General features: G+C 48.4%; 1 protein-coding gene across 6 annotated transcripts in view; it reads right to left on the reverse strand.

Moving 5' to 3' along the window:
* Positions 1 to 2,518: 2,518 nt before the first annotated feature.
* Positions 2,519 to 25,358, reverse strand: part of MTSS2 (MTSS I-BAR domain containing 2) — a 79,591-nt gene continuing 56,751 nt past the window's right edge. For 2 of the 6 annotated variants that reach the window (XM_061593817.1, XM_061593822.1), the window contains 10 exons: positions 20,956 to 21,113; positions 18,800 to 18,907; positions 17,379 to 17,479; positions 16,328 to 16,454; positions 14,767 to 14,841; positions 14,247 to 14,312; positions 13,695 to 13,775; positions 9,530 to 9,709; positions 7,936 to 8,101; positions 2,519 to 6,933 (listed from right to left, as the gene is read on the reverse strand). In XM_061593817.1, coding sequence (XP_061449801.1) covers positions 6,182 to 6,933; positions 7,936 to 8,101; positions 9,530 to 9,709; positions 13,695 to 13,775; positions 14,247 to 14,312; positions 14,767 to 14,841; positions 16,328 to 16,454; positions 17,379 to 17,479; positions 18,800 to 18,907; positions 20,956 to 21,113 — 1,814 coding nt within the window. In that variant the 3' untranslated portion in view covers positions 2,519 to 6,181. The remainder of the gene's footprint in view (positions 6,934 to 7,935; positions 8,102 to 9,529; positions 9,710 to 13,694; positions 13,776 to 14,246; positions 14,313 to 14,766; positions 14,842 to 16,327; positions 16,455 to 17,378; positions 17,480 to 18,799; positions 18,908 to 20,955; positions 21,114 to 25,358) is intronic. The other 4 variants (XM_061593818.1, XM_061593819.1, XM_061593820.1 and 1 more) reach the window with 4 other exon arrangements.

The raw sequence follows: 25,358 nt of genomic DNA on the forward strand, positions 1-25,358 counted from the left end.
GAAAGAGGAAGGTCTTCAGTGGACAACAGGGATGGTGCCTGTCTAATATTAAAGGGGAGGAAATTCCAAAGGTTCACGTTGATGTTCTAGAATTGCTTTTTGTTCTTTAGGGAAGATGCTGCTGCTGTTGTGTTCACTTTCCATAAAAGCAAACCACCTGAATTCACTCCCTTCAAGCACACCATTACCAGCTCCTTGGTCCTCTTGGGGCTGCATTGCATGTAAACGACAGTCCTCTGTGCCACCTGTTTTTGTGGGATACAGGGACGTGATTCTGGCCCAGCCAGTAGGGATAATCCCTGAGATAATGGGAGTTGTCCTTCAACAACTGGAAGCTCACAGGTTCTCTACTCCTGTTGTAACATTTGAATGACAAGAGTTCGGATGTCTCTAGGACTTGGTGGCTGGCTGCAGCTCCTAGGATCATAGCATGCCACGTTCTCAGAGACAAAAAAAAATCCCTTTCATATATTACCCTGGTGTTTGAGGTAATGTAAAATGGCTCTTATACTTGCTACTGTTGAAAAGCCAGCGTTGAAAGATAGTGGTGTTTTTGCAGAGTCATGACTGCTAGGATTGAGCCTCTGTTACCCCTCAAAAATAATGGTTCTAGTCCACATGCCCTGTGGTTACCCCTCAGAAATAATGGTTCTAGTGCAGGGTTTTGGAATGTGTATTTCTCATTCAGCCCAAAAACTGATGGCCACTTTTGGGGCCTAGTCTGTATGGGCAAATTGCACCAGCCTATGGCTTTGGTAGCCCTATTTTATTCAAGCTAAAGCCAGGCGATTTCAGCTCCCAGCTTCAATTTTTAAGCTGGTGCTTTAAGTGGGTTTTGCATCATTTCCCCCTCCTGAACAATTTGTTAAAATACCTATTTCTCCTGTGTGTGGATGAGGAGCTCTGGATTGGTTTCCATCAATGCCTGAAATAGAATGCAACACATTCCAGACTTTCGCTTCATCTTTTTGCTCATATGCAGAGTAGCATGAGGCATTGGGGGGGGGCAGAAGGGCAAGAGCCAGGAGCCCGAATTGACTAGGAGGGCGGCGTTTCAGGGAGAGAAGATGGGCTGCAGGGGAACAAGTCCTGCCCTCTTGCACAGCAACTCCTGCCACAAGGCTGAAAGCCCAGAGAGGAGCCTTGTGCAGCCTTGGAGGATAGCAGCTGCTGCCCACAAGCAACCCCCCCGCCCCCAGGTTAGGGGACAGAAGCCCAGGACCAGGTAGCTATTAGTAGAGAGTGGAGAGGGAACTGCCAGGGCCATGCTTGTTTTGCTCTGGGAAACATTTCTTTTATGCTGCTGTAGTAGAAGCAGCATTAAAGCACCCCTCACAATATGCATCAGTAGGCTGCCTCTCGGCCCATGTGGTTGCTAAGCATCTGTTGCGTCTATGGACCCTGGGATGCTTGCTTTTTGCTGCAAAGAGGTGGAGTTATGCAAATTGCTGTGCAAAGAGGATTGAGGATTGGCTGTCACTAGAAGCTGGCAAGCCCAGTTCCTCTTCCTTCTAAGCCACGGTGTGTGTGTGTGACAGCATGAGACCAAGAAAGCCTTCTGGTGCTTATTGCTTTCCACTTAAACATGTAAATGTACTGCCTTCAAGTCAATTCTGACTTATGGCGACCCTTTAATAGGGTTTTCATGAGGCTGAAAGGCAGTGACTGGTCCAAGGTTGCCCAGTGAGCTTCATGGCTGTGTGGGGATTCGAATCCTGGTCTCCCAGGTCGTAGTCCAACACTTTAACCACTACGCCACACTGGCTCTAAAGTGGCTTTAAAAAGAGGCTAGACAAACAGCCTTGGTGGCTGTGCACTACCTCTGCTTTTGGAGGCAGTATGTCTCTGAAGAGCAGTTGCTGGGAAGCAGCAGCCAGAAGGTTACTCAGGCCATGCTTGTGGCCTTCCCATAAGCCTCGTTTGCCACTGGGAGAACAGGATGCTGAACTAGATGGGCCTTTGGCTTGATCCTAATGGAGGAAAAGGCTAACGATGGCTGCTAGCCATGAGGGCTAGGTTCTGCACCCACTATCAGAGGCAATATGTCTCTGGACTGCAGTAGCTGGAAATTGCAAGTGGGTGGAGGTGGTTGTTGGCTGGCCGCTCAGCTAGAGATGGGCGTTAGGGAATACCCTTTTAGAAACCTCTTAGAGAAGCCATGCGAGCAAGGGGTATATATAACACTGTGCTTTCTTTGAACAAATACACGTGTTATTTTTCCAGTTCTGTAACCAGAAATTCAGAATTGAAATAAAGGGGGCAACTGTGGTAAAGTAACGTCCATGTGGTGGTGTGGTTGGAGGCAATTCCTGGAGAGTGGGGCAGAAAAACCACTTGTTGAAGGCACCCAACATTTTGTTGAGGAGCCAATCATTTTACTGATTGTTCTGTATTGCTTTTAAAGTTTTTTTTAAAAGAGTTGCAAGAGGGTGACACAAATCTTATAAATCAGTCAATCCAATAATGCCTGATGGGAGGAAAGGGCGAGTTCAAGAAACAAGGGAGGAGGAGGAGCCATTTGTATTAATTACAGTACAACTTTTATTAATACTGGAATCTTCACAGTGCATTCGTTACTTGTAGCAGTGACTATTTCAAATGAAGGAAGAAGGGATAGGACAATTATTTTTAAGAATGAAAGACAGCAGCGGGACAGAGGGGACTGCTAGAACGGGCAGGGAAAATAAATTAGAAGGGAAAAAAAGCAAGGTAACAGCACCAGAATAGTTAACGTCAGCTGAGAGAGACATTTCAAAGGAGTTTTTTCTCTGTACAAAAAATAAAAAGCAAATTGCATACATTTGTCACGCATTGTCACTGTTGTAATTTCTGGTCATGACAGGGAGGCATGGGACCCACCGAAGGGCTGGTTGGTTAGAACTAAATTGTTATTCCTACAACAGTATGAGAGTAAGACAGGTTACAACGTGACACAAACAAAGCGCACAGAGAGCGACGTGGGCAAAGGATGATGGAGGTGGAAGGGACTCTGCTGTGGCACTACAGTATGTACAACATGGAGCCTGGCTGTGCTGTGCTTTGCAGGGTCTAATGGGGACATGGAGGGTGGGGGAGAGCCAGGAAGAGTGAGCAGGCGCCAGCTGTGCTTTTGCAGAGGCCTCTGGGTAAAGAGCAGCTTCAAGGCTGTTATGCTCCCCCTCCCCATCCTCTTCACTTCTCACGGACCTTGTTTGGCAGCCTCGTGTATTTTCTGCCTCTATCCCAAGAAACCACATTTTTCTTGACACTCTCCACCCTACACAGCTCTGCCTTAGGTCTAGGTGTAACTAAACTCACAGCTTAGTCTCCACCGTTCTGCAGTGTTCCTCTGGAATTCTCACCACAAGCAATAGTCACAAGTGTCTTTGCGTTTCTGCTTTGGTGCACTCGGGAATCCATGGCAAGTCCAAAACACAGGAAGCCACTGAATGTGCTGCAGGGTCTTCCTCTCTGCTTTAGCTGTACACATGCGACATCTTTCCCATTTAGGGTTACCTGTCTGCTCATAATCGTAGGAGAGGAAAGCACGATATGGCGTAAAGCTGCTTATCCTCGAGCCCAGCACGAGATCAAAAGATGGAGGTTACTGAGCAGGGCCTGTGTCATAGTTCTGCGCCAGCCCCTCCACGCTCTCATTTCTTGAGCAAGTTGAAGGCTGTTGGTCCCTCACTAGCCAAGCACAGAAAAAGGCCACGGCCTCCCCCTCCTCTTCCCTTGCCTTAGGCCATCTTAGTTCCCAAACATTCACTTTCCCATCACTTTCTTTTCAGGACTGCCCCGTTCCCCAACATCACTTCCATTTGCCAACTAGACTTTGTCGGGCAACATGAGGCTGAGCACAATCATAGAATAGTAGAATTGGAAGGGGCCTATAAGGCCATCAAGTCCAACCCCCTATCACATGGGAGATAGAAGATCAGATGGCGAAGAGTAAGCGTCCTTCTGCTCCCTACATTTTGGGGGGGGTGGTGGAAGCAAACAAAACTGCTTGTGACTGGTGAGGCAAACTGTTCAGGGCCAAGTTGTGTGTGGTACTCTGGCCACATGGCTACTTGCCCTAAACTGGCTGGTGAAAGTCTGTGGTCTTCCAGATATTGCTGGACTCCAACTCCCATCACCATGACCTGAGGCTGATGGGAGTTACAGTCTGACAACATCTAGCGGGTCTCAAGTTCCCTAGCTCTGGGCCTCTTTTTTGCAGTCAGAAATGTGGATGTGGTTACGCTAGCATTCCCCAACCTGGAGCCAAGCCGGCATGACTGCATGATGCCAGGGACGCATGGGAGGTGCAGTCCAACATCTGGAGGGCACCAGGTGGGAAAAGGCTGAATTACACTATGTTCAAGTCATGCCCATTTCACGCCTAAGCTAGATGACGCAGGTGTACCTAAAGGTGTATCCAAAGGTCCCCCCTTTAGATTTGGATGCCCAAATCCCCTTCCTGTTCCCTTTTTAAAAGGCATGTCTGTTGCCATTGCTTTCCCTCTGGGCTGTTGCAACTCTTTTCTCTTCAGAATGAACAAAGACAAGGTTTCCAGGACCAGTCAGGGAATCACATAATGCATGGGATGAGACTGACATATACCAGAGCTGACTGGGTAGGCAGCAGTGTCACTGAAGGTAAACTAACCAACCAAGAGTGAGGACTGTGCTTCTTGGGCCTGCCCTATTTGTCAGCCGATTGAACTGATGATTGCCCTCACTCTGCACATGCTTTTGACCCCTTTCAAAGTATCCACCACATACTGGCAAAAGGGGGTGCTTTCTGATGCTGTCAAATAATATTCAGACGAGCCCCCCACACACACATGTGCACACTTCAGTGTAGTCCTAGCCATGTTCATACCCGCCCACAACATGTTAACCTGGAACAGGAACATTGGACCCGATAACCCTGACTGACTCTTGCGCACGCTGCCTGTCAGTAGGGTCTCCAGGGTCAGAGATTGAGCCTAATCCTATGCCAAGAGTTGAAGGGGGGGGGGTTTCTGCAGCTGCTCCACCATGCAGTGTGACAGCATTTTTAGCTGCACTAATATTCCAGAACGTCTGCGCTTCTGTTTGATAAATTTTTGCTTCGCCAGTTGGCTGTAGCAGAATACCAGAGTGGACACCCTTGGATTTTGCACCCTGCTTGCAAAATCCACTAAGGCCCTCTCCTTCCATCCACACAGGGGCCTCTTGCCCTATGACTTCACCCCTGTAGCCGTCCTCCCCATACCTACTTTGCTTTTCCATTGCGGCCCCTCCTCCCCTCCCTGGGATGCTATTGCTATATCAAAACCTTCTAGCCTGGCACCAAAGTGGCACTGAGGGCAAGTCAGTGGCAGCCCAACCTTGGCCTCTCTACCGATGCTACCAATGAACTTTGGGTCAGGAAGTGATCGTGAAGCCAACCAAGGTCCGTGGCTGTGACTAAGCGTCTCACGGGGGATGGTGCCCTTGGTTAGGAAGCACAAAGTCCTCCCACGTGACACAGGCCTGTGGGTCTCCCGTTCACTGCTGCTTGCACGCCCTTGATGCGCAAGGACCCATCTGGGAACAGGAATGGGCTTTCTGGGACTGTTTATATCGGTGTAAATGCTTGTAAAGTCTTGCGTGAAGTAGCTGATACAAACAGATGGCAAATAGAAAAGAACTGGCACAAAAGAGAGACGAAGAAAGGGGGAGGGGAGAGGTGCCGCACAGGACTCATAGTGCCTTTTCTGTCCAGAGGAGATGAGAGCTCTTTTTAGAAAGGACAGCCTCCATTTCATTGCCATGTGGTTGTGTGTGTTGTTTCCCCTAAGAAGACTGTAGCGGCTCGATCCAGATTTTCACTCCTCCCCGACAAACCTATCGCAGAGATGGCCTCCAGCATGGTGGTGGCAACAGCGGATGCCTACAGGAGAGGAATAAGGAAGGCGCAGAAGGGAAAGGGAACCTGGCAGGGCAGCAGATGAAAAGCAACATAGAAAATAGGCTCCAAAACCAGTTCTGTGCTAGGCTGTGCCCTTGTGGGTTTGTTAGCGAAGGCATTGAGTTTGGTCTTTTAAATCTAGACTCTGACACTATCTCCCGAAAGTGGCTTTGCCTTTTGTGGTTTTGTTAATTCTCTTCCATTTCTCCTGGTTCAGCCGTGACTCCACTGTTGCTCTCTGACCGCAGAATATGCAGTGAGTAGGCAGCTGGTAAGACTGCATCACAAAAACCGCGGCGCCGACCTGTCATTGGTGATGGTCCTGCGCAGGCGCACCCCACGCCGAATGGCTACCAGCATATCCTCTGCAGGCGGGTCGCTGGAGGCTGCAGGGGGAGGAGCGGGCATCACTTGTCCAGGACCGAGGACAGACAGCACTGTGGGGAAGGGAAACTGGCCCTCACCAAGGGCATGGGCACTGGCCACCAGCTCACCAATCTTCTCCACCAGGCTGTGCCGGTTGGCTGCCAGCTGCTGCTCTTCCTCCTCGGTGGAGAGCTGTTTCCCAGCCCCTGCACACACTGAGATCTCCATGACATTGCTGCCCCAGGCAGTGTTGGGCAAGCTCAGCCTCTTTGGCGAGGATTTGGAGAAGTCCATGGCGCTTGGTGAGGCATCATCAGCATAGAAGACACACTCCTCACTGCCCACCCGGGTGCAGCTGGTGGTATCAGGGGAGTCTGGCACGGTGGGAGTCTTGACAGGGACGATGGGGGGTCTGATGGGAATAGGACCAGCATTGGAGAGGGTTCGGCGTACTGTGGGCTTAGTGGATGGGGTGCGGCGAATGGTGGCCACTCCTGGCGTGGCACCAGTGGGCAGGCCAGCTGTAGAAGCTGGTCGCTTGGTCTGGATCATGCGCCGGTAATTCTGGGCAATGTTGCTATTGCGAGGGATGGTTGAAGATTTGTCAAATTCGCCCTGGGCCTCCCCTTCAGCATCACCGTTCACTGAATAGCAGTCGTAATCTGAGCCTGAGAAGGAGGTGACAGGTGGACAGGGCTGGGATCAGCTGAGCAGCCAGCAGTGCACCACATGCACCAGACACTCCCACCCCACGGCACGCTGAGCACTCACCCCCGCACTACAAAAAGACACAGGTGGTGTGCAGGTCAGCTGTAGCCCCTTCATAATTTAACCCAGGCAATCAAATGGACTTGGAGAAAATATACAATAAAAGTTTATATATTTTTTAAAATCATAGTTGCCTTGTGGCTCTTTCTACCACTATAGACCAGTTACAGTCTATAATAAAACAGAGCAACATAGAAAAAAATAATGGAACGTATAAAGTGGCAGAAAGTTTCACAAGGCAATGCTGTAATTTTTCCAGAACACAGATTCAGACTCATGCAGAACTTTGGCTACACAAAGCCCCACTGTATTGAACTGTACTTGGCCAAAAATGATTGGTCTTGTGCAACAGATGCTCCTGGCAGATCATGCCAATCTTCTTGTGTTTATTGAATTCTGAGGCATCTTGTTTGTCTGGGTACTCGCCAATTAAAAAGGCAATGATGGTTCAGTTTGCATATCACATTAAACCATAGCTAAAAACAAACTATGGTTTTATGGGAAAGCACAATAGGGTGGTGCACATGGCTGAAAAGTTCTCATGCTCTGGAGGAAACAAGCCACAGTCTGTCTTATTGTGCTGCCAGACCCCGGGCACGTAGGACAGTTCTCTCCAAACAAACCAGGAGCAATAAGAAAAGTTTGCCTGTGAAAGGGCAAACACCTTTTTCCAATCCAGCAATAATTTTATCAATGGTATTGCTTCCCCCACCCCCTGCTATCACTAGCCCTTTCTAACATAAATTCCTCTACTCCTGCCTTCCCCCTTCCCCCCTCCTGTGCCAGGCATTCTGTACAGCCCACAGATTTTTTCTTGTGCTCTGACTCTTGCCCTCTGGATACTATTCAGCTCCAACAGTTGCCCACATCCCCTGGACCTCAGGATGCAGCAGCATGGATACCTTGCGAGGGGATGGTGTCCTCAGAGCAGGAGGGCGTGGTGGTCTGGGTGCTGTAGCCGCTGGAGTATTGCAGTGAGTCCCGGCTACTCTTCTGGTGCTCCAGGCTCAAGCCACGGGTCAGCACCATCGCCAGGTCACTGGCAGCAGGGGACACCTCCTCCCCATGCTGGTGGTAGAGAGACAGAATGGGATGGGAGCGTGAGGAGCAGGTCTCAATGCAACAGGGCTGATACGGCTGACCTGGGCCTGTCAAAAGCTCTGTGCAATTCTGCAGAGATCCTCTGCCCAAAGAGCAGTAGCCATTGCGGAAGGTAAGCAAACAAGAGGAGCTCAGGAGGAAGGGGAGAACAACATGTCCTCTCCTTCCCAAAACCATGTTGGCCATGAACACAACACTTGTAGGAGAGAGTCAGCTGGTGGCCGGGGGGGGGGAGCTGGCCTGCGTGAAGTGCCCCCATTCTGCATGCACAGCATTAGCTGTACAAGGGGAATGGGGGGGACCCCCTTGTAATGTATAACTCTTCCTAGAGAAGATTCCTAAAGGATTTTGATTTATTTTGCACAGAGTGTGAGGAAGACGAAAACAAGGAGGGCTGCTGAGGTGGGGGGCTGTGTGGACAGAAGCCAAGAGGAGAATGGCACTAAGCTGCAGTGCCAGCCCTCACTCCTTCTGTGGCTGTGGCCCACTGGCAGACCCATGTCATCTCTGCCACACCAAACGCATCAAGTATGCAACAGGCACGAGCCATTGAACTGCTGGGCACCCAGGGCATGCCATTTTTCACATGTGATATGAGCAAAGCCCACCAGTCACAAAATAGTTCTCAGGGAGAGCTCCCTCTGTTGCCCTGAAATTCCTTTCTGCAATCACCCAAGGATAAACCTCCTCCTGGAGCTAGATGTGCACTGAGCCCTAGGTCTCCCCCAAAGAGCTGCAGAAGAGCGACTGAAGCAGGGATGCAGCCACAGGGCGGATTTCAGAGGGAGAGTGGTGGGCATCCCCTCTGCCCCCAGCTGCTGCTTCCCCAAGGTGGGGCACGTCCCCTTCCCACTGCTTGGAAGCTCTTTGACTCTGGGGGTTTTGCAGAACATTTAGATCCACCCTGATTCATTCATTCAGCAGACTTTTTTTAGCTACATTGTGTTCTTCCTGAATATAGATATATTTAGTTGGGGACTCACTTTAAAGTAATCAGGTTAGTGCTTTGTCACTTGGATATCACGTACAATTATCTTTATTATTTCTTCTACTATTGGTCATTAGCATTTTGGAGCTGGGGTATTTTGCTTTCATCAGATCACTCTTTCAAATTTGTAACAATTGATTCCTGGAGCCTGTTTTATTGCTGGAGCCTGAAAGTTCAACTGACAGAGAAGCAAATGATATGCACAGAACTATGGAGGCTCAAAAGGCAGCACTTTTGCAGACGGAAGCCAACACTTCACCACAGAGCCCACTGCACATTGAGCCCTGCAGACCTTGTTGAGGCAAGTTCCACTTGAGCCTCAACACAGAGCTTGCAAAAGTCAGAGCCAGGCCCCACCCTAGTCCAACAAGCCCCCCCCTCCATTTCCACCCTGACCCTGGTGGTACCTTGGCAGCGATAGAGGCTGGGGACATGCGAGGCCTGGGCCCTTCCTCCAAGCTAACTCCCGGATACACCAGGGTGGTGGTGGAGCTCATCTCTGCCTCACGGAGATGCTCGATGCGGTCTCTTCTTCGCTGTAGTGTATTTCCCACTGGCTGCTCGTAGAGGTTGGCTTTAGACCAATCCTGCAAAATCCAAGAGAAACTTGGTAGGACAGCCCAGTTGGGCCCGCAACACCAGACGCAGCATTGCAAAGAGAGGTGAACATGGAGCAGGGAAGAGATGGCAGAATGCATCTGGAAAGAAGGAGATGGGGCAAGGTGGGAGCTGGATGGAGTGACTGGCGAGAGGGCCACCCCAGGGCAAGGACCAGAAGATCATGGCAATCACAAAATGGCCCTGCAACCATTTTGTTTTGTTGGGCTCACAACTGTGCACTTCACTTTCTGACTAAAATGCTTGCAACAGAGACACAAGAAAATGTTTAAATTCCAGACCAGGAGTTCCCAAGTAGTGCAATTAACTGTCTTGCTCCTTTTAAAAATAATGGGTTCTCTCTCCAGCAGCTTGAAACAGCTGTCAATCATGCTACATCATGCCTCCAACAATTTGTACCACCCCCAGAAAGACTGACGCATAGGATGACATTGCAGTAGAGTGTAGAGTATTCTCCTGCTGGAATCTCAATTTTCTTGCTTTGTGATCTGATCAAACACTGTTGAAAAGCCAGGCAAATGCATCTTAGTTTGTTTAGGTTGCTTTTAACTTTTCAATTATGTGTTCTAAAACTGTTGTAATCTGCCCTGGGACCTTTGGGTGGAGGGTGGGTAATAAATTCTAATAATTAATAACAAATAATGCTTCTTAGGGAAAATGCTATATAAATACTGAGTGCTCAAAATGCACCACATTCAGTTCTGTGTGATCCTTGCAACTACCTTCTAGGGCAGAGCAGCGATGCAGATGGCCTAAGCTCAGTGAGCTCATGGACTTCCCAGGGTTGTCCACATTGACGCCCTAAGTGGGAAAGCGTGGGAGAGAGAGATCCTGCCCCAACTCAGGCTGCAGACTTGAGGATGGGGTAGGCAGGTGGGTCAGCTGAGGGGAAATACCCCATATTCTGAAATTCCCAATGCTCGCCACTAAATTTTAAGCATAATTTGCTGGCAAGAAACTTTGATCTTCTTTCATAGGCAAAGGAGAGAGCTGTAAGATTTTGCTGAGCTTGGGACATTCAGCCCTAGAGGCTGCAATGCCACAGAAGATCCGGTGCGTGGACATGGTGTGGAAGGCTGGCCTCACTGCCACGTGATCCCTGAGTGGGGACTTTCCTTCCCGAAGGGAGGTAGGGTTGAGCCTCTGCCAGTCTCAGGGGGGCAGGAAGCAGAGCGCAAGGGGCCCTGGATGCAGGTATTTGCAGCTACAGCCCTGCAAGCCAGAGGAGTGTGTGGGGGGGAGTTGAGTCACGCAAGTGCCTAAGGCTGACCCAGCCTCTTCCAAAGGCTCAGAGCTGTTTTTGCATTTGAGGAATACCTTGGCAATGGCAGCAAGCTCAACAGGCACATTTCCCAAAGAGCTGGCTTCAGTTTGGCAATCCCTTCCTATACTTCAACTCCTGCCAGTCCTCACTGAGAGAGAGAGAGATCTCCTCTCAACTCTTCCCAGCTGCTTCTCTCCAGGGACAAGGAATTTCTGAAACGACAGGTGCAGGGGCTGAAAGCTGCCTAAAATGTGGCCCCCTTGTTCTTGCATTTCCACAATGCTGTGGGAAAGGCGGACAAAGTGCCTTTTGGCCTCCTCCAGAGCACAGGACAGCATAGATAAACCTGAGGTGTGGCTTACAAACAAAGCCATCAAAGAAGAGAGATTTCTCTTGAAACTTTGACTTCTCTTTAAATTGAAACCAAAAGGAAACTCTGAACCCTTCCATGACTGGGGGGGGGGAGAGACGGGGGACGGAGACCCAAGGGAACAGCCAGCACCGCCTCCCAACTGGGCTCAGCAATATTTTCTTTTTTTTTTTTTACAATAATTTTTATTCAAATTTTGACTTCCGGGAAGGGTGACTTCGCTTGTGCCTGCTTTTGAGACGGGCTCCCGCCTCAAAAGAAGCTTATTCAGATATAAATCAGTCAGAACATTTTTTTTTGACTGATGAAATTTCTCCCAGGCAGGGAGAAACGTAGAGATCAACCTCAAAAGCCTGTTTTTGTTGGGAGGACTGGATTTCATTAATTTATGAGAAAAGGTCCAGCCAGCAATGCCGGACGGACTTCCGAACAAGCTCTATCTGATTAATGCGATACGTTTATCTTTTCTTCAAAGAGAAAACGGACTAACAGGCAAGCACCCTTCTTTCTATTCTTTTTTTTACTTGGTTTAAATTGTTGCAGCAAAAAGAGATTTGTCAAATGAATCAGCTTTAAAGAACTTCTGGGTGAGCTATAACTCTTCTCTGTTATTCACGAAATTAACAGCTTATCTCTGTTTCTATTGCAAAAAGCTGTCCTAGAAGTGCATTCTAAAGATATAAACAGAAGAGGGATTTCTATTCCGAGGAACATTATATTGTCTGGGACTATTCTCTTTTTGGTCTATTTTATTTTGATGAATCTGCTTCTTCACGACGCCACTAACTGTTTTGATGCTGGGAACTAAATTTGTTTTGTGTTCTTGAACATAGAGAGATAAGGCAGGCTGCTCTGTTTATACTGTGATGTCATCAAGCCTGGAATATTAACCCAATTGTTGCTGAAATAAGAAGTGGTTCTTCTTTATTTTTGTTTTGTTTTGTTTTCGTGGTTTTAAAAATGGCAATCAAGAAAGTGGCTGAGAATCTGGAAGTAATTATGTTTCAGAAAATAATGGATGAGATTGAGATAACGAAACAAACCCTGCGACAGGCCAGTAAGGAGCTGAAAATGGAATTGAGCAAAATGACGCAGGAGCTTAAAGAAATAGGGGATCCTGTGAGAGAGGAGAATGAGATCAGAGATGAGAAAAGAAAAAATAAAGGGAAGATACAAGCCCTGGAGATTGGAACAAATGTGGAATTGGAAAAAGATCTGGAGTTTATGGATATTAGAAATAAAATCTACTGTTTGGAATTTAACGTTATCTCTGAAGAAATTAATGAAGATATTAGAGATAAAGTTATCAATGGCTTGGATAATCTTCTGGACTGGAATGACGTGATGGAGCTTGATATAGAGAAAATCTATGGAATTAACTGCAGCCATGTGACAATGAAAAAACTCTCAAGAGATGAGCCAGTGCATTTTGTAAAAAAGAAGAACAGAGATATGACTTTACAACAATATTTCAACAACTTATTCGGAATGGATGGCAAGAAAATATTTGGGATAGAGGAAATTCCCATCAGACTCTTATTATATGACTATGGCTATGACAGCAAGATTATTATGGAATACTGATAATGGAAGATTGGACACTGAAATTACTGGACTTAACAGGACTATTGAAGATGGAAGATGGAATTAATATGGATAATGGAATAATGGCTATTGAAATTATTGGACTTAACAGATTTTGATGAGATGGATTAATCAATATGTTTATTTGGATTATGGTTATGACAATAAGATTATTATTATTATTAACGAGATGGATTAATCGACATGTTTATTTGGAGAAAAATTGATAGATATATTTCTTAAAGAACTGAAACCTCTCTTTGACTTTTTGTGGAAAGAATAAAGTAATGTTTATGAGATTTGATGATTAATTAAGATAACTACTGGAGGAAAGTGATTTTATAATATGATTTAAGAGACAGGATTGTTATATATTGTAGACCTACAACTGATCTGCGACAAATGGGAAGTCAACATTTTATTTTTTTGTTTAATCATTTTTGTTTTGTTTTGTTTTTTGTCTTTGAATGTTTTATGATTTTGTTTTGTATGTTTTATGAAAATTTGAATAAAAATTATTGTAAAAAAAATAATAATTTATTATTATTATTATTAATAATAATAATAATAATAATAATAATAACGTGGGATGGACACACCCACACATAGACAAGCACGCAGACCCGACACGCACACACACACCGCCCAAGGGGCTGTCTCTGCTTCTCAGAAACCTAACTTTGAAGAGCAGATAGCGATGGGAGGAAGACAGCTTGCAAAAGTGACTTTTCCTGACCTTGCAAAGGTGCCGCTTCTCCCTCTTGTGTGCCGAAGGGTCATTTCTGGAGCACTTCAATCTGCACGCAATAGCAGTGCCCTAGGGGAGGAAGAGGCTCCTTTGCAATGGAGTTCAGATGGCTCATTGGGTCTGATCCGGCTGGTGGGGCCACCACCACACTGCCCTGGCCCTCTACGCTGGCTGGCAGTGGCTCTCCAGAGTTTGAGACTGGAGGGGAGTGAGCCTCGGACCTTCTGCATGCAAGACGCTACCACTGAGCTACAACCCTTTGCTGGGTTCACACAAAGAACATGTGGATGGTGCAGAAAAAAGCCTGAATGGAACCGCAAGAGCTGAGGCTCTTACTCCTGAGCAACGTCCACAGGATCCTCTAGAAAGTACTCGTTGCCTCCTTTGCCTTCCACAGGGGGATCTCTAGGTTCCCGGCGGGTGGGCTGGGAACACATCTGTCCAGAGCCAATGGAGTGCAGGAAGGCTCCTGCTCTGGCCACAGAGCAGATGCCTCCCTTGGTCAAGGGTCTGGGAATGGACACACCACAATATACACACCAAGCTAAGGCTTCTTCTGGAGCTTCCTTCAGTCCTGGCCACATGAGCTACATGCAGAGATTTCCACTGAAACATAGTAAGAAACCATGGTGAAGAAGGACCCAGAGCCCAAACGTGATTGCTGCACACCCAGCCAACCTGCATGGTGGAAGGGGGAGGCTCACAGCAACCCACTGGGCAGAGCTGCAGAGGAAGCCAGAATCACACCAGATCATCAAGCCAGTACCAAAAAACCCCACCCCAAAAGCGCCCAAAGCCAGCCAACAAAGGAGTGGGGACAGGATTCAGGAGCAGAAATGATGGAGAAGGAGGAGGCAGCAGCTAGTGCAGGAGGGAGGGGGGTCCATTTCCTTAGAGGTTTATGGCATGCTAAAGCCCTGCAGTGCATCAGCCACTCCATGGGGTGGGGATGGCCCCAGGGTCCTGGGTGTGAGATGGGGTGAAGGGAGGAGGATGTTATTGATTCACGCTTCACCTTTTGGCCGCCAGACCATGCCCCTGTAGGAGAACTAGAACTAACCGAGGTTGGGGAGTTGCATTCACTAACAGACTGGCAGGTTTCTGAGGCTTCGGACGATGCGGAGCTGGAGGATTTCTGCCATGCCCAGTCCAAAGATCAGCAGGAACAAAACAGACATATGAGAGAGAAGAAAATTGGTTATGCAGCTGATGGGGGACAAGCAGCAGGGAGAGGGAGAGGGAGGGGGGAGGGAGGGAGAGAGAGAGAGAGAGAGAGAGAGAGAGAGAGAGAGAGAGAGAGAGACAACCCGACTCAAGCGCAGAGCAGCTGGTTTTGCTCACGGAAAGCTCAGGACCACATGGGATTTGCACTTCCAGTCCCCTGAGATAACGTTTTGGCAGGGAAGAGGAGGAAGCCCCACACAAGTGCAAGGGGAACGTAAGGTGCAGGGAGCTGAGAAGCTTGAGGAAAAGCCCCCGTTCAAGATACAGAAACAAAGCACCTACGAAGCCAGAGGAATGTCCCAAACTTTGCAGACCTCAAATCAGGGCACCCACCCTTCCTGCCCACAGGACAACCATTCAGCTTGAGCCTCCATGAGATATTTTACTTTATTGTATAGTTTTTTTCCCTAACCTGCTTTTGTTAGACTCATTTCAAGGCAGCTCCATAAACAAATGCTCTGCAAGTCTTAGATAAAAACCCCATGCAGCATTTCCTGCACAAGCCCCAAGGAAAGACCCATTTGCTTTTCGCACAAAAAAATGGGAAAGAGAATCTGAGTGACGGTTGCATCCTTGATGGTGGAATTCAGCAATCCATGCTTTGGTACAGCCTTCGCCAAACTGGCACCCTCCAGATGGTTTTGAGCAACAACTCCCAACAGCCCCAGCCGGCATGGGCATGTGATGTTGGGGCTGACAAGAGATGCAGTCCAAAGCATGTTGAAGGCACCAGGGTGGGCAGGAGAGGTGCCTACTACATTCCATCCTCCTCCAGGCAACCCCTGTGATGGAGAATGAAGCCATTATTTGCCTAGTTTTGCAGGCTGAGAGAGACCACTTTGCCCAAAGCAGGAGATGAGCCAAGATCTTGCCATGTACCCCCCATATAGTCAAACATCCCCCAGAGCTGAGGCCCTCACACATACACAGAGGTTGTCCATCACTCCTGGAGAACTGATGCTGTCAGTTCCTGGGGCTTCACAACCACAGGCTATTCCCATTCCCATGCAAGAAGCCAACAACTCTCCCAGAGCCAGCTAGCCCGCTTTCCTCAAAATGGGGAGTGGCGCATCCAGCCCCTACCCTTGTGCTTACTGATGGGCCCTTTCCATCCATCCCCCCCACCGGTGTCTTGTGCTGCACGTGGACAGACACCTCGCCCTGTTTGTAGAAAGGACGAACCAGAGTAGAGAGCAACTCAGTTGAACTGGAGCAGAGCGGGAGATGGCAGCTCCCTCGAGGGGTGCATCACCTGTCACATGCCCTATGGCCACCAGTACCTCAAACTTGGCCACTGACTTCCCTTCAGGGGCTCTGCAGGCATGGCTGGGAGCCTTTTCTGCCCAGGCCTTCCCTTTCCTTTCCACAGCCTGTTGTGGCCACCACATTGAGCTTACCTGATTGGTGAGGTCTGAGGGCATTGGCGAAGGCGGCTTGGAGAACATGGCATCCTGGGAGATGAAGCCAGAGTCATGCGATGAGACGCTGGACAGGCGGGTGTTGGCATTTACCGGCTGTGCCATGCTGCAGTAGTGACAAATGGCATTTGGTGAGGATGTGTGAGGACTACTGAGCCATGGGGGGCACCTTGCAAACTGTTAGCACTGCTAAAGGGTAGCAGGGGGGTGCAGGAGAGACAAAGCCCATGGACAGGTGGGATTTACTAGCATGTCTTTCCATGGAGTGGGGAGAGGTTATTTCCTCTTGTATTTTTTTTCTTAAATAGCATAACAACTGTAAAAAGTGCTGTGAAAAAAAGAAGGGGAAAAAGGGAAACTCGAGCATTAAAGCCTCTGTGAGAAGATTCACTAATAGGCAAAAAACCTTGCAGTTTAAGAATGTACCTATAGCCCACAGATATTTCTATCAAACTTTAAAAAGCAGGGAAATTGGGCAGCTATGGTGAATGCACCAGGGGAGCAGGAGACCTGACCTTCTCTCCGAGATACTGGACTGCCCTACAAATTTGTCAAAATGCAAACACCATTTGGGTTGGTCTTTCACAGTCCAATCCACTTCCTGTGTAGCTTGGAAGAATTTGGTAACATGTGCCTCTGAGCATATGGTGAGTGGGGGCAACACCTGCCATCTCCAAAGATGGAGAATGTAATTTAGAGAGCCAGTTCAAAGGGCATAGCAGAGTCTACCCCCGATCAACAGGAAGGACTGAAATGGTTGAAATCTGCAAAGAGGAGCATTAGAAGGACTGAATGGAACTTGTGAATAGATATTAGAGAAGGATCTTGGCCATGGGGGAAGGCATTCCTGTGTGGAAGTCTAGTTCTAATTCAAATCAAGGCCTTAGCTGTGCAGTAAAGGCTTCTAGTGCAGAAGGAATCCACTGAGTTCAGAGCTCCAGCAGTGGGATCTCAGCCTCATCTGGAACTTGCACAGCTCTCGTGACGCTCCCTCCTGCAGCCCTACCCCCACCAGCTGCGCCAAACGTACCTGCTGCACACGCTGGACTTCCGGGACCCAGAGCTGCTGGGAGAGGACGGCGGGGTCTGGTATGACCAGCTGTAATCGGAGCCCTTCAAATCTTTGATCACCTGCAAAAGATTCCACATGAAAGATAGTTTTGTGGCACTTTTCAGGGTGCAAAGTCTTGTCTCATTTGTCATTCTGATCAGAGCAGAGGCTGAGAGATGACTACTTTCTCAAAAAGAAAGAGACGTTATTGGTGACCACTCTCCTGCTCACCGATCCCAGGTTGGCTGGCTTTGGAATGAGTTCTCACGATGCCCCAATAAGAGCATCTGAAGCTGCCTTGAGACCACTGGCCAATCTAACCCCCGTACTGTCTTACTCCTCTCAATGACCCCTTTTAAAGCTGCATTTCTTTAAAAAAACACCTTTAAAACACATACGTTATATATATACAAACATGTTTGTACATGGTGCCCCACAGCCATTACTGGTTTGGGTCACGTTAGGGTTCTCCATCACTGTGGGTGTGAAGGAATAATTAGTGCCCAGCAGAAAAAGCATTTGGAGCCCAGGATGTGCCTTCTGATTCCTCCCTTTGGGATCACCCCTCCTTGGCTTCAATTAGAGACGGCCACTGTGAAAGGCTTGATGCTGGGCAATCTGGGCATGTGTCCTGAAGCTGGAGGGTGGGTGGACTAGTTCTGTAATCCCCAAACTGTGTGCTGCAATAAATTAATTGGGCAATTAATCCAAAGGGCCATCCACTGAGCCTCTCTGGAGCCACTGTTCTGGGCGGCCTCCTTTAAATCCAGCAAAACTCTTTTGACTTTTCCTTCTATGTTTTCTTTTGGTTTGCTTGCGTTGCTGTTGGATTTTCATGGCTGTTGCTGTTATTGTTATTTATTCAATGTATATCACGCCCTTCCTCCCAAAGGAGCCAAGGGAGGCGAACAACAACAACAACAAAAGAATTAAAAACATCTTAGCAACAGTTTCAGTGCAGACTGGGCATAGACCTCCGTTCAAAGGGAAAGGCCTTCAGCAGGCGCTGAAGACGACACAGACAGTGCCTGCCTAATATTTAAGGGGAGGGAATTCCAGAGTGTGGGCGCCACTAGAGTAAAGGTCTGCTTCCTCTATGTTGTGCGGAGCAGACCTCCTGATAAGATGGTATCTGCAAGAGGCCCTCGCTGGCAGAGGGCACTTACTGACTGGGTATATAAGTGGAGAAACGATCTTCCAGGTATCCTGGTCCCGAGTGTGGTAGGGCTCTGTATATTGTCGTTGATTTTAACTTGTTAACTGTTTTATATTTTTGTACTGGAAGCCTCTCTGGGAATTTGATTTGAAGAATGGGTTACAGATACCTAAATCAAAATACCCCACAGCTACACATCCTTTTCTAACCTCTTCCCAGTGCTCCATCCTTTTGGCTTTCCCACCTGTTCACTGGCTGATGGCAATTTGTGGGGGTCAGCTGTCAGGACCACCAGATCATCAATGATGCCCTGCAGGTGGGTGATCTCTCCAAGCATGGTGATCTCTCCATTCTGCAACAGAGGCAACAGAGAACGTCAACTAAACCATCCTCACATCACAAAGGCACTTTTTGCCTCATTTAACCTGGGGAGGGCTCAGCATAAAGGCAGACAAGGGAACGACTGTGGTGACAATTCCCCAACCAGGGGTGCCGGTCTCCATCCCCTATATAAATGTCCTGGAGACAAAAGTCTGGATTTTTGGAGGAGGCACCAGAGGCAGCTTAGCAGATCAGCCTGGGTGATACTACCGCAAGCATGGGTAACCGCTGGGGCACTTGGGAGTTGTAGTACAAAACATCTGGAAGGTTGGAGAAGGCTGATCAAACTGAAGTCAGCAAGGCTAAGTTTACTGATGAGAGTCCATAGGCTGTTGACAATAGAGAGGGCATGCATTGCAGGCAGAGAGTCTCATCCACAGCATCTCAAAAGAAAGGGCTCAGCCAGATGAACTTTCCTCGAGTACCTGCCCACCTGTGCTTGGCAGCAGCAAGAATCTCATGGCAAAGGGAAATGAAGTCAGTCAAGGGCATCCCTTGCCTTCTCCCTCTTTTTCCTGTCCAGAATCGTTGCCCATTCTGGCTCCTTGCTCACAGCACCCGAGTTCTCAGATTCATCTTGTTTGTGGTACACAAATTATACATGAAAAATACTTTCATGCAAGAAATCTTCAAGTACATGAAAGGTTGTCATACAGAGGACAGCCAGGATCTCTTCTTGGTCATCCCAGAGTGTAGGACACGGAATAATGGGCTCAAGTTGCAGGAAGCCAGATTTCGAGTGGACATCAGGAAAAACTTCCTAACTGTTAGAGCCATACAACAATGGAACCAATTACCTAGAGAGGTAGTGGGCTCTCCGACACTGGAGGCCTTCAAGAGGCAGCTGGACAGCCATCTGTCGGGGATGCTTTGATTTGGATTCCTGCATTGAGCAGGGGGTTGGACTTGATGGCCTTATAGGCCCCTTCCAACTCTACTACTCTATGATTCTATGAAACAGGGTCAACTCTGCAGGAGAACAAAGGCACGGCTTTGATGGCCTCCCACGCCTCTTTCCTCTCCCTTGTGCCTGGTTTTTCTCCTGTTTTCCATTTTTTCTTCACAGCCCCAATTCTTAGGGGTCCCTGCCCCATATGCAGGTACAACCAGGCTCCTTGGGGTGAGTTTGCATGTGAGGGAAAGAAGAGGCAGGGGACACAAAGAACAACCCTGCCTACCTCAGTCGACAAAGAAGTCCGAGTTCAATAGGACTTACTCTCAAGAAACTGCGCATAGGACTGAAGCCTTAGAAAGGAAGGAAGGGGCACATGAAGGAAGGATACGGATTAGCAGTGTGAAGGGTGCAACATGAGAACGTTAGAAGAGCCCGACACATGGATGCCCAAGTGGGAAGAAGCCCGCAAGCAGGACCTCAGCCACAGGAGCACTCTCCTCACCCGTGGTTTCCAGCAACCGGCATTTAGAAGCACATCGCCTCCCACTAGGGAGGCAGAACATGGCCATCATTGCTAGTGGCGCTTGAGAGCCGCCTCCTCCACACACCTGTTTAATCTTTTCAAGCCATCCAAGTTGGTGGCCATCACTGCCTCCTGTGGAAGCAATTTCCATCGTTTAACGAGGCCTTTAAAAAGTATCGCTTCAGGTGGGAGAGGAGGCGTGCACATGTACATGTGAGAACAAGAGCAAGAGCATATCCGTCCCAGAAAATCTTGTTGACATCCCATTGCTCAGAGTCAGCACGAGGCAGGGTTGGTTTGGTTGTTTTTTCTCTGAAAGCTGCCTAAGTTTGCTTCTATACAAATAAATTAGCACATACAATTTCATGCATTTTTTTTCTCCTATAAGCCTGTGCTTGAAATCTTTTAAGTACCTATCAATATCTCTGGTCTGTATTGTGAATCTGAATGGGGACTGACTGTTGATATTTTGTTTGTATGTTTGCAAATAAAAATGCACTGTAAATAGTGGGCTCATTTCCCCCGCAGTATACTCAACATTGAACACAAAACTGTGCAGCTGAATAGTGAGTGAGGTGGGTTGGAGGTGAGGGGCACATACCACCACAGGCTGCAAGTAAGCAGTGAAGGTGCAGAACCGCCCTCGTTCCTCGATGAGTGCCTTGCGCACAGCCTGTTTCTCCGTTTCTTCCAAGAGGAGGTACATGTCATTGACATCTTGGAGGGCGCTGTCCAGTTGAGGCTGCAGGTCCCCTTTACCTGCAAGAGCAATAGGGAGACAGAGACATCACCTCCCCTTCACCCAACAGTCCCCGGACCTAGCCTTAAAACTTCTGGAGGTGGCCCCTGGACAGATGTGCCATCTCACAGCTGTGTATTTGCTAACTGAGGTTAACAGCGCAGCCTCTGAAGCATCAAGAGGTCATCTTGAGACAGAATATGCCAGTGTCTAAAAACAAGCAAGCTTTCCTAGGTTTTACTGTTGCAACTGATGTCTCATGAGATCAGCAATGACTGGTTGTCTCTACTGAAGACAGCAAAGACTAAGTGGCCATGCAGCAACTTTCCCAACCTGAGATCCTCCAGATGTTTTGGACCACAACTCCCATCAGCCCCACCTGGCATAGCATATTATGCTAGAGCTGTAGTTCAAACCACCCAGAGGACACCCCCTCAAGGAAGACTGCAGTAGAGGAAGAAACAGGGCTCCTCCCAAGGCATGATTTTCTTTTCAGGAATCTTGGCAGCCACAGATTTCCATCAGAGAGCCTGCAGCGCCCTCCCCAAAGTGTCCCACTGTTTTGTCATGAAATTAAAGTCTGGTTAAATCAGCGTCTGTTTGGTTTAAATGCAGCAATAGCCAAAATTACTGAATAGCTCCCAAGAACCAAAAGCAACTATTATGTGTGCCCTGGCCTGTATTAGAGATATTTCATTGTATTCATAACGTTGCAAAGAAACAACCCCCCAAGATGGTGAGCCAAGTGTTGTTGCAGTGTTTTTAACGATAAGCTATTCTGTGAGCCTTTTTGGCTGAAGAGCAGGGTAAAATACTTTTAAACAAATAAATGGTATTTGACTCTGTCTAGTATTTGTAATATTGACAAACCATGATGTTGGTTTTGATGCTCATGATGGATGGAAGCACAACCACTGCTAGCTTAATCCTTAGGATAAAATTTTAGACCACTGGCATAACTGCACCTGCACATTAGTATGAAGACCACAGTTAACCCTTTTCCCTTGCAAGAAGGATCTGGGACCCTCCAAGTGTGGTTGGACTCCATCAGTCCAGCCCTTATGGCCAAGCGTCAGGGATGATGGATTTCTTCTCCTTCAGGAGGTTATTTTAGTAACCAAAATTCTATGTTTTCAGCATAAACTATAGACATTTCTGTTCACCCAAGCACTCCTAGAGTAATGATATCAGCCAAGTATATTACTGGTCACTGTGGAAAGCATGCAACTGAATTTTATGTCATTTTTATATCGCTTAATACATCTTGTATGTTTTATTCTGTGCACACAGCTTTGGAATTTTTAAATATTAAGCAATTTATAAGTATTTTAATAAACAAACAATAACTACATTTGTAAACAGGGCCGAGTCAAAACTTCCATTGTTTTTCAGGAACATGTTTGGCACAGTTGACCACCTTCTTCTCAACACTGTTTAAAGACTGCTTGCAAAATGACCAGCTCCCTGTTTATATTGCCCTCTCTTGCATTCTCCATCAGCTGACTTCATTTGACCTGTCAGTGAGGTCATCATGCAACCACATCTGATTTGGCTGCAAGGCCCCCAGTTGCAGAAAGCAGTGTGTGTGTGTGTGGGGGGGGCTAATGCCATAATTATCCCCCCCTCGAGACATTTTGAGGAGCATCCATCTCACTCCTCCGCTTAGTCGCCTGTTTTGGCTCCCTCCAAAGTTCCAAACTCCCCACCCATTTCTCTCCCCTTCCTCCCAGATTTCCCCTTCTTGACCTCTCAGTTTGAAGTGGACACTTTCTTCCCCATCTTAGCACCACTTTGCCTTTTTCTCCTCTCTCTGCCTTGGTACAGCAGGGCCCCGCTTCTCGGTGGCCCGCTTTTTGGCATTCTGCTAATACAGCACCAGCGGGGCGATCAGCTAGAGGGGGGGCTAGAGCTGCCCGCTCCCCAGCTGATCTCGCCGGAGGAGGGGAAGATCAGCTGTAGAGCGCTACAGCTGATCTCCTCTTCTGGCGCAATCAGACTCCCGCGCTGGAGCTGATTGCACCAGAGGAGGGGAAGAACAGCTGTAGCGCCCGACGGCTGATCTTCTCCTCCTCCGGCGCGATCAGCGGGTTAGGTTCCAGACCCCCGTGCTACAGCCGATCCGCTTTTCAGCAGTTTTCGCTTTTCGGCAGGGGTCTGGAACCTAACCTGCCATATGAGTGGGGCCCTACTGTACCTTCTACTATGCCGTTCTCTGACACAGCCTGGGACGGCCTCCCCGCTCTCAGCATGGGAAGGCGTCTGCTCCTCTTCCTTCCAGCCCGCTGTGATCTCTGCAAAGCGCAGGAGCTGCACAGTTCCTGCTTCCCCTTCCATTGCCACCACGCATGGGCTCCTCCCTCCACTGTCATGGTTCACGTAAATCCTTTGCGCAGCTGACTCTCAAGGCTGGGAGCCTTCCCCCGTGTGTCACACAGTACCCATCATACTGCTGGCAATAACTAGATACTACATGAGACACACATTTCCCTTCTCAAAGGGAGTTGCTGGAAGAAGAAAACCCAACACAGTCATGGCTAGAGAAGTCTGAGGTCTCCTGCCATACAGCATTTTATTTTATTTTATTTTAATTTTCTGGGTGAAACCATAAAGTTGGGCCAAATCAACAAGAGGCCAAACGCTGGTTCATGACTCTTCAGCTCTGCAAAGGCGGGAAGATGTGTGTCTAGAGCTGTCCTTTTCTGCTGTTTTGGACCCTCCCACCCCCCTGCCAAGGGCCATTCTCTTTGCTATTGGCAAGAAGAGTCCCAGCACTGGATCAGTGTCACTGGTTGCATATAGAACACGTTCTTTGGAGCTGCCCGAGTTAAGAGGTGGACTGCCCTGTTCCCATGATGCAACTTGCCTTTTCCTCCACCTGCTCAGTTTGTGCTGGATTCACCACCATCTCTTTCCAACACCCACCCATTCCCAATTCCAACACCATAATTCCAAATGTAAAGCTCAAAATCATCCCAAGTGCAGACCTAAGAGTTACAGCAGTGCTCAATTTGGGTGACTCAGTTGCTTGGAAGCAATCGGGGGGTGAGTGGATGGAATACTCAAGCACACACAAAGCCAGGCACATGGACTTCAGAAGCTCTGCAAAAGTATGGAAGCCAAGAGAAGCCTTAGAGCAAGGCTTCGCTAGAGCCATCCATGCTGACAATTGCCGATGGCTCACAGGCTATGCCAAACAGAGGTGTCGGCAGCAATTCCCAGTGTGTGCAGATCCCACCATGAAAGGCTTAGTTTCATATCCCAGCACTAAGACCACCATGGGGCAACTACACGATGGGCCCTGCTGCCATCCAGATAAGCCACCTGCAGCAGCAGCAGCCCACATGCAAAGGAGGAGAAGCCAGGCGGGTGGACTGCCAGTGTGGGGAGGAATGGTGAAGGATGGAAGAAGGGTTGATGGCTATAGAAAGTCAAGGAATAGCAAGCCGGTGAGACAGTCAGCCCCAGGATATTGAAGGGCTAAAGCTGAGATCCTGATGCCCTCCTTGAGGAAGGAAATAGGGAACCTGTCAGACCTGAATAACTCTGGCTAAGTTTAGCACTAAAGTGCAAACCAGGCTGATGATCATGCTAAGGAAAAGCCAGAACTGGCCTTTTAAAATGGAGATAGAAGCGTTCTGGGAGAGATTTGGGCTCAAGGTGGGTGGACCTCAGCATTTGCCCGAGCAGCATACGAAGCCAGAGAAAGAGGGATGTCAAGATGGGAATGGGCCTCTGTGATGGTGTTGAGAAGGCCTGAAATGAAAGCTGACTCACAGCGCTCAGCTGACTGTCCTATTGCACATGCCTTTGAGGTTCGCAAAGGTGAGGAGGTAGGATACACTTTTATTAAACAAATAACTGGCTAAAAGGGCAGGCACCTCAGTGGGCTGCACGGCACCCAGCAGCCTAAGGGCCGCCTTAGTGGATGAGAGCAGAAGGGGCACAAAACAAGGTCACCTTTGCTTGGGCCAGAGGAGAGATAAGTTGCTTTCGACCTGCATCATCTTCATCAAGTGTTAGGACCCTAACTGAAAGCACCCAGGCTCTTAAATACCCAGGCAAATGGTGACACGTCCATGCAGATGGAAAATGCAGTCTCCCTCTGCACGAGACCCAGCCGCTGGCTGAGGTGTGGCCCCTTCAGAGCGGCCTCCTCCAAGCTGGTGCCCTCCAGATATTTTGGAATACAGCTCCTATGAGCTCCAGCAAGCAGCATGGTCCCTCCAGAGCAGAGGGCTGAGGATGATGGGAGCTGTAGTCCAAAA

The sequence above is a fragment of the Rhineura floridana genome, chromosome 13, assembly GCF_030035675.1.
Source record: "Rhineura floridana isolate rRhiFlo1 chromosome 13, rRhiFlo1.hap2, whole genome shotgun sequence".
Lineage (NCBI taxonomy): Eukaryota > Metazoa > Chordata > Lepidosauria > Squamata > Rhineuridae > Rhineura > Rhineura floridana.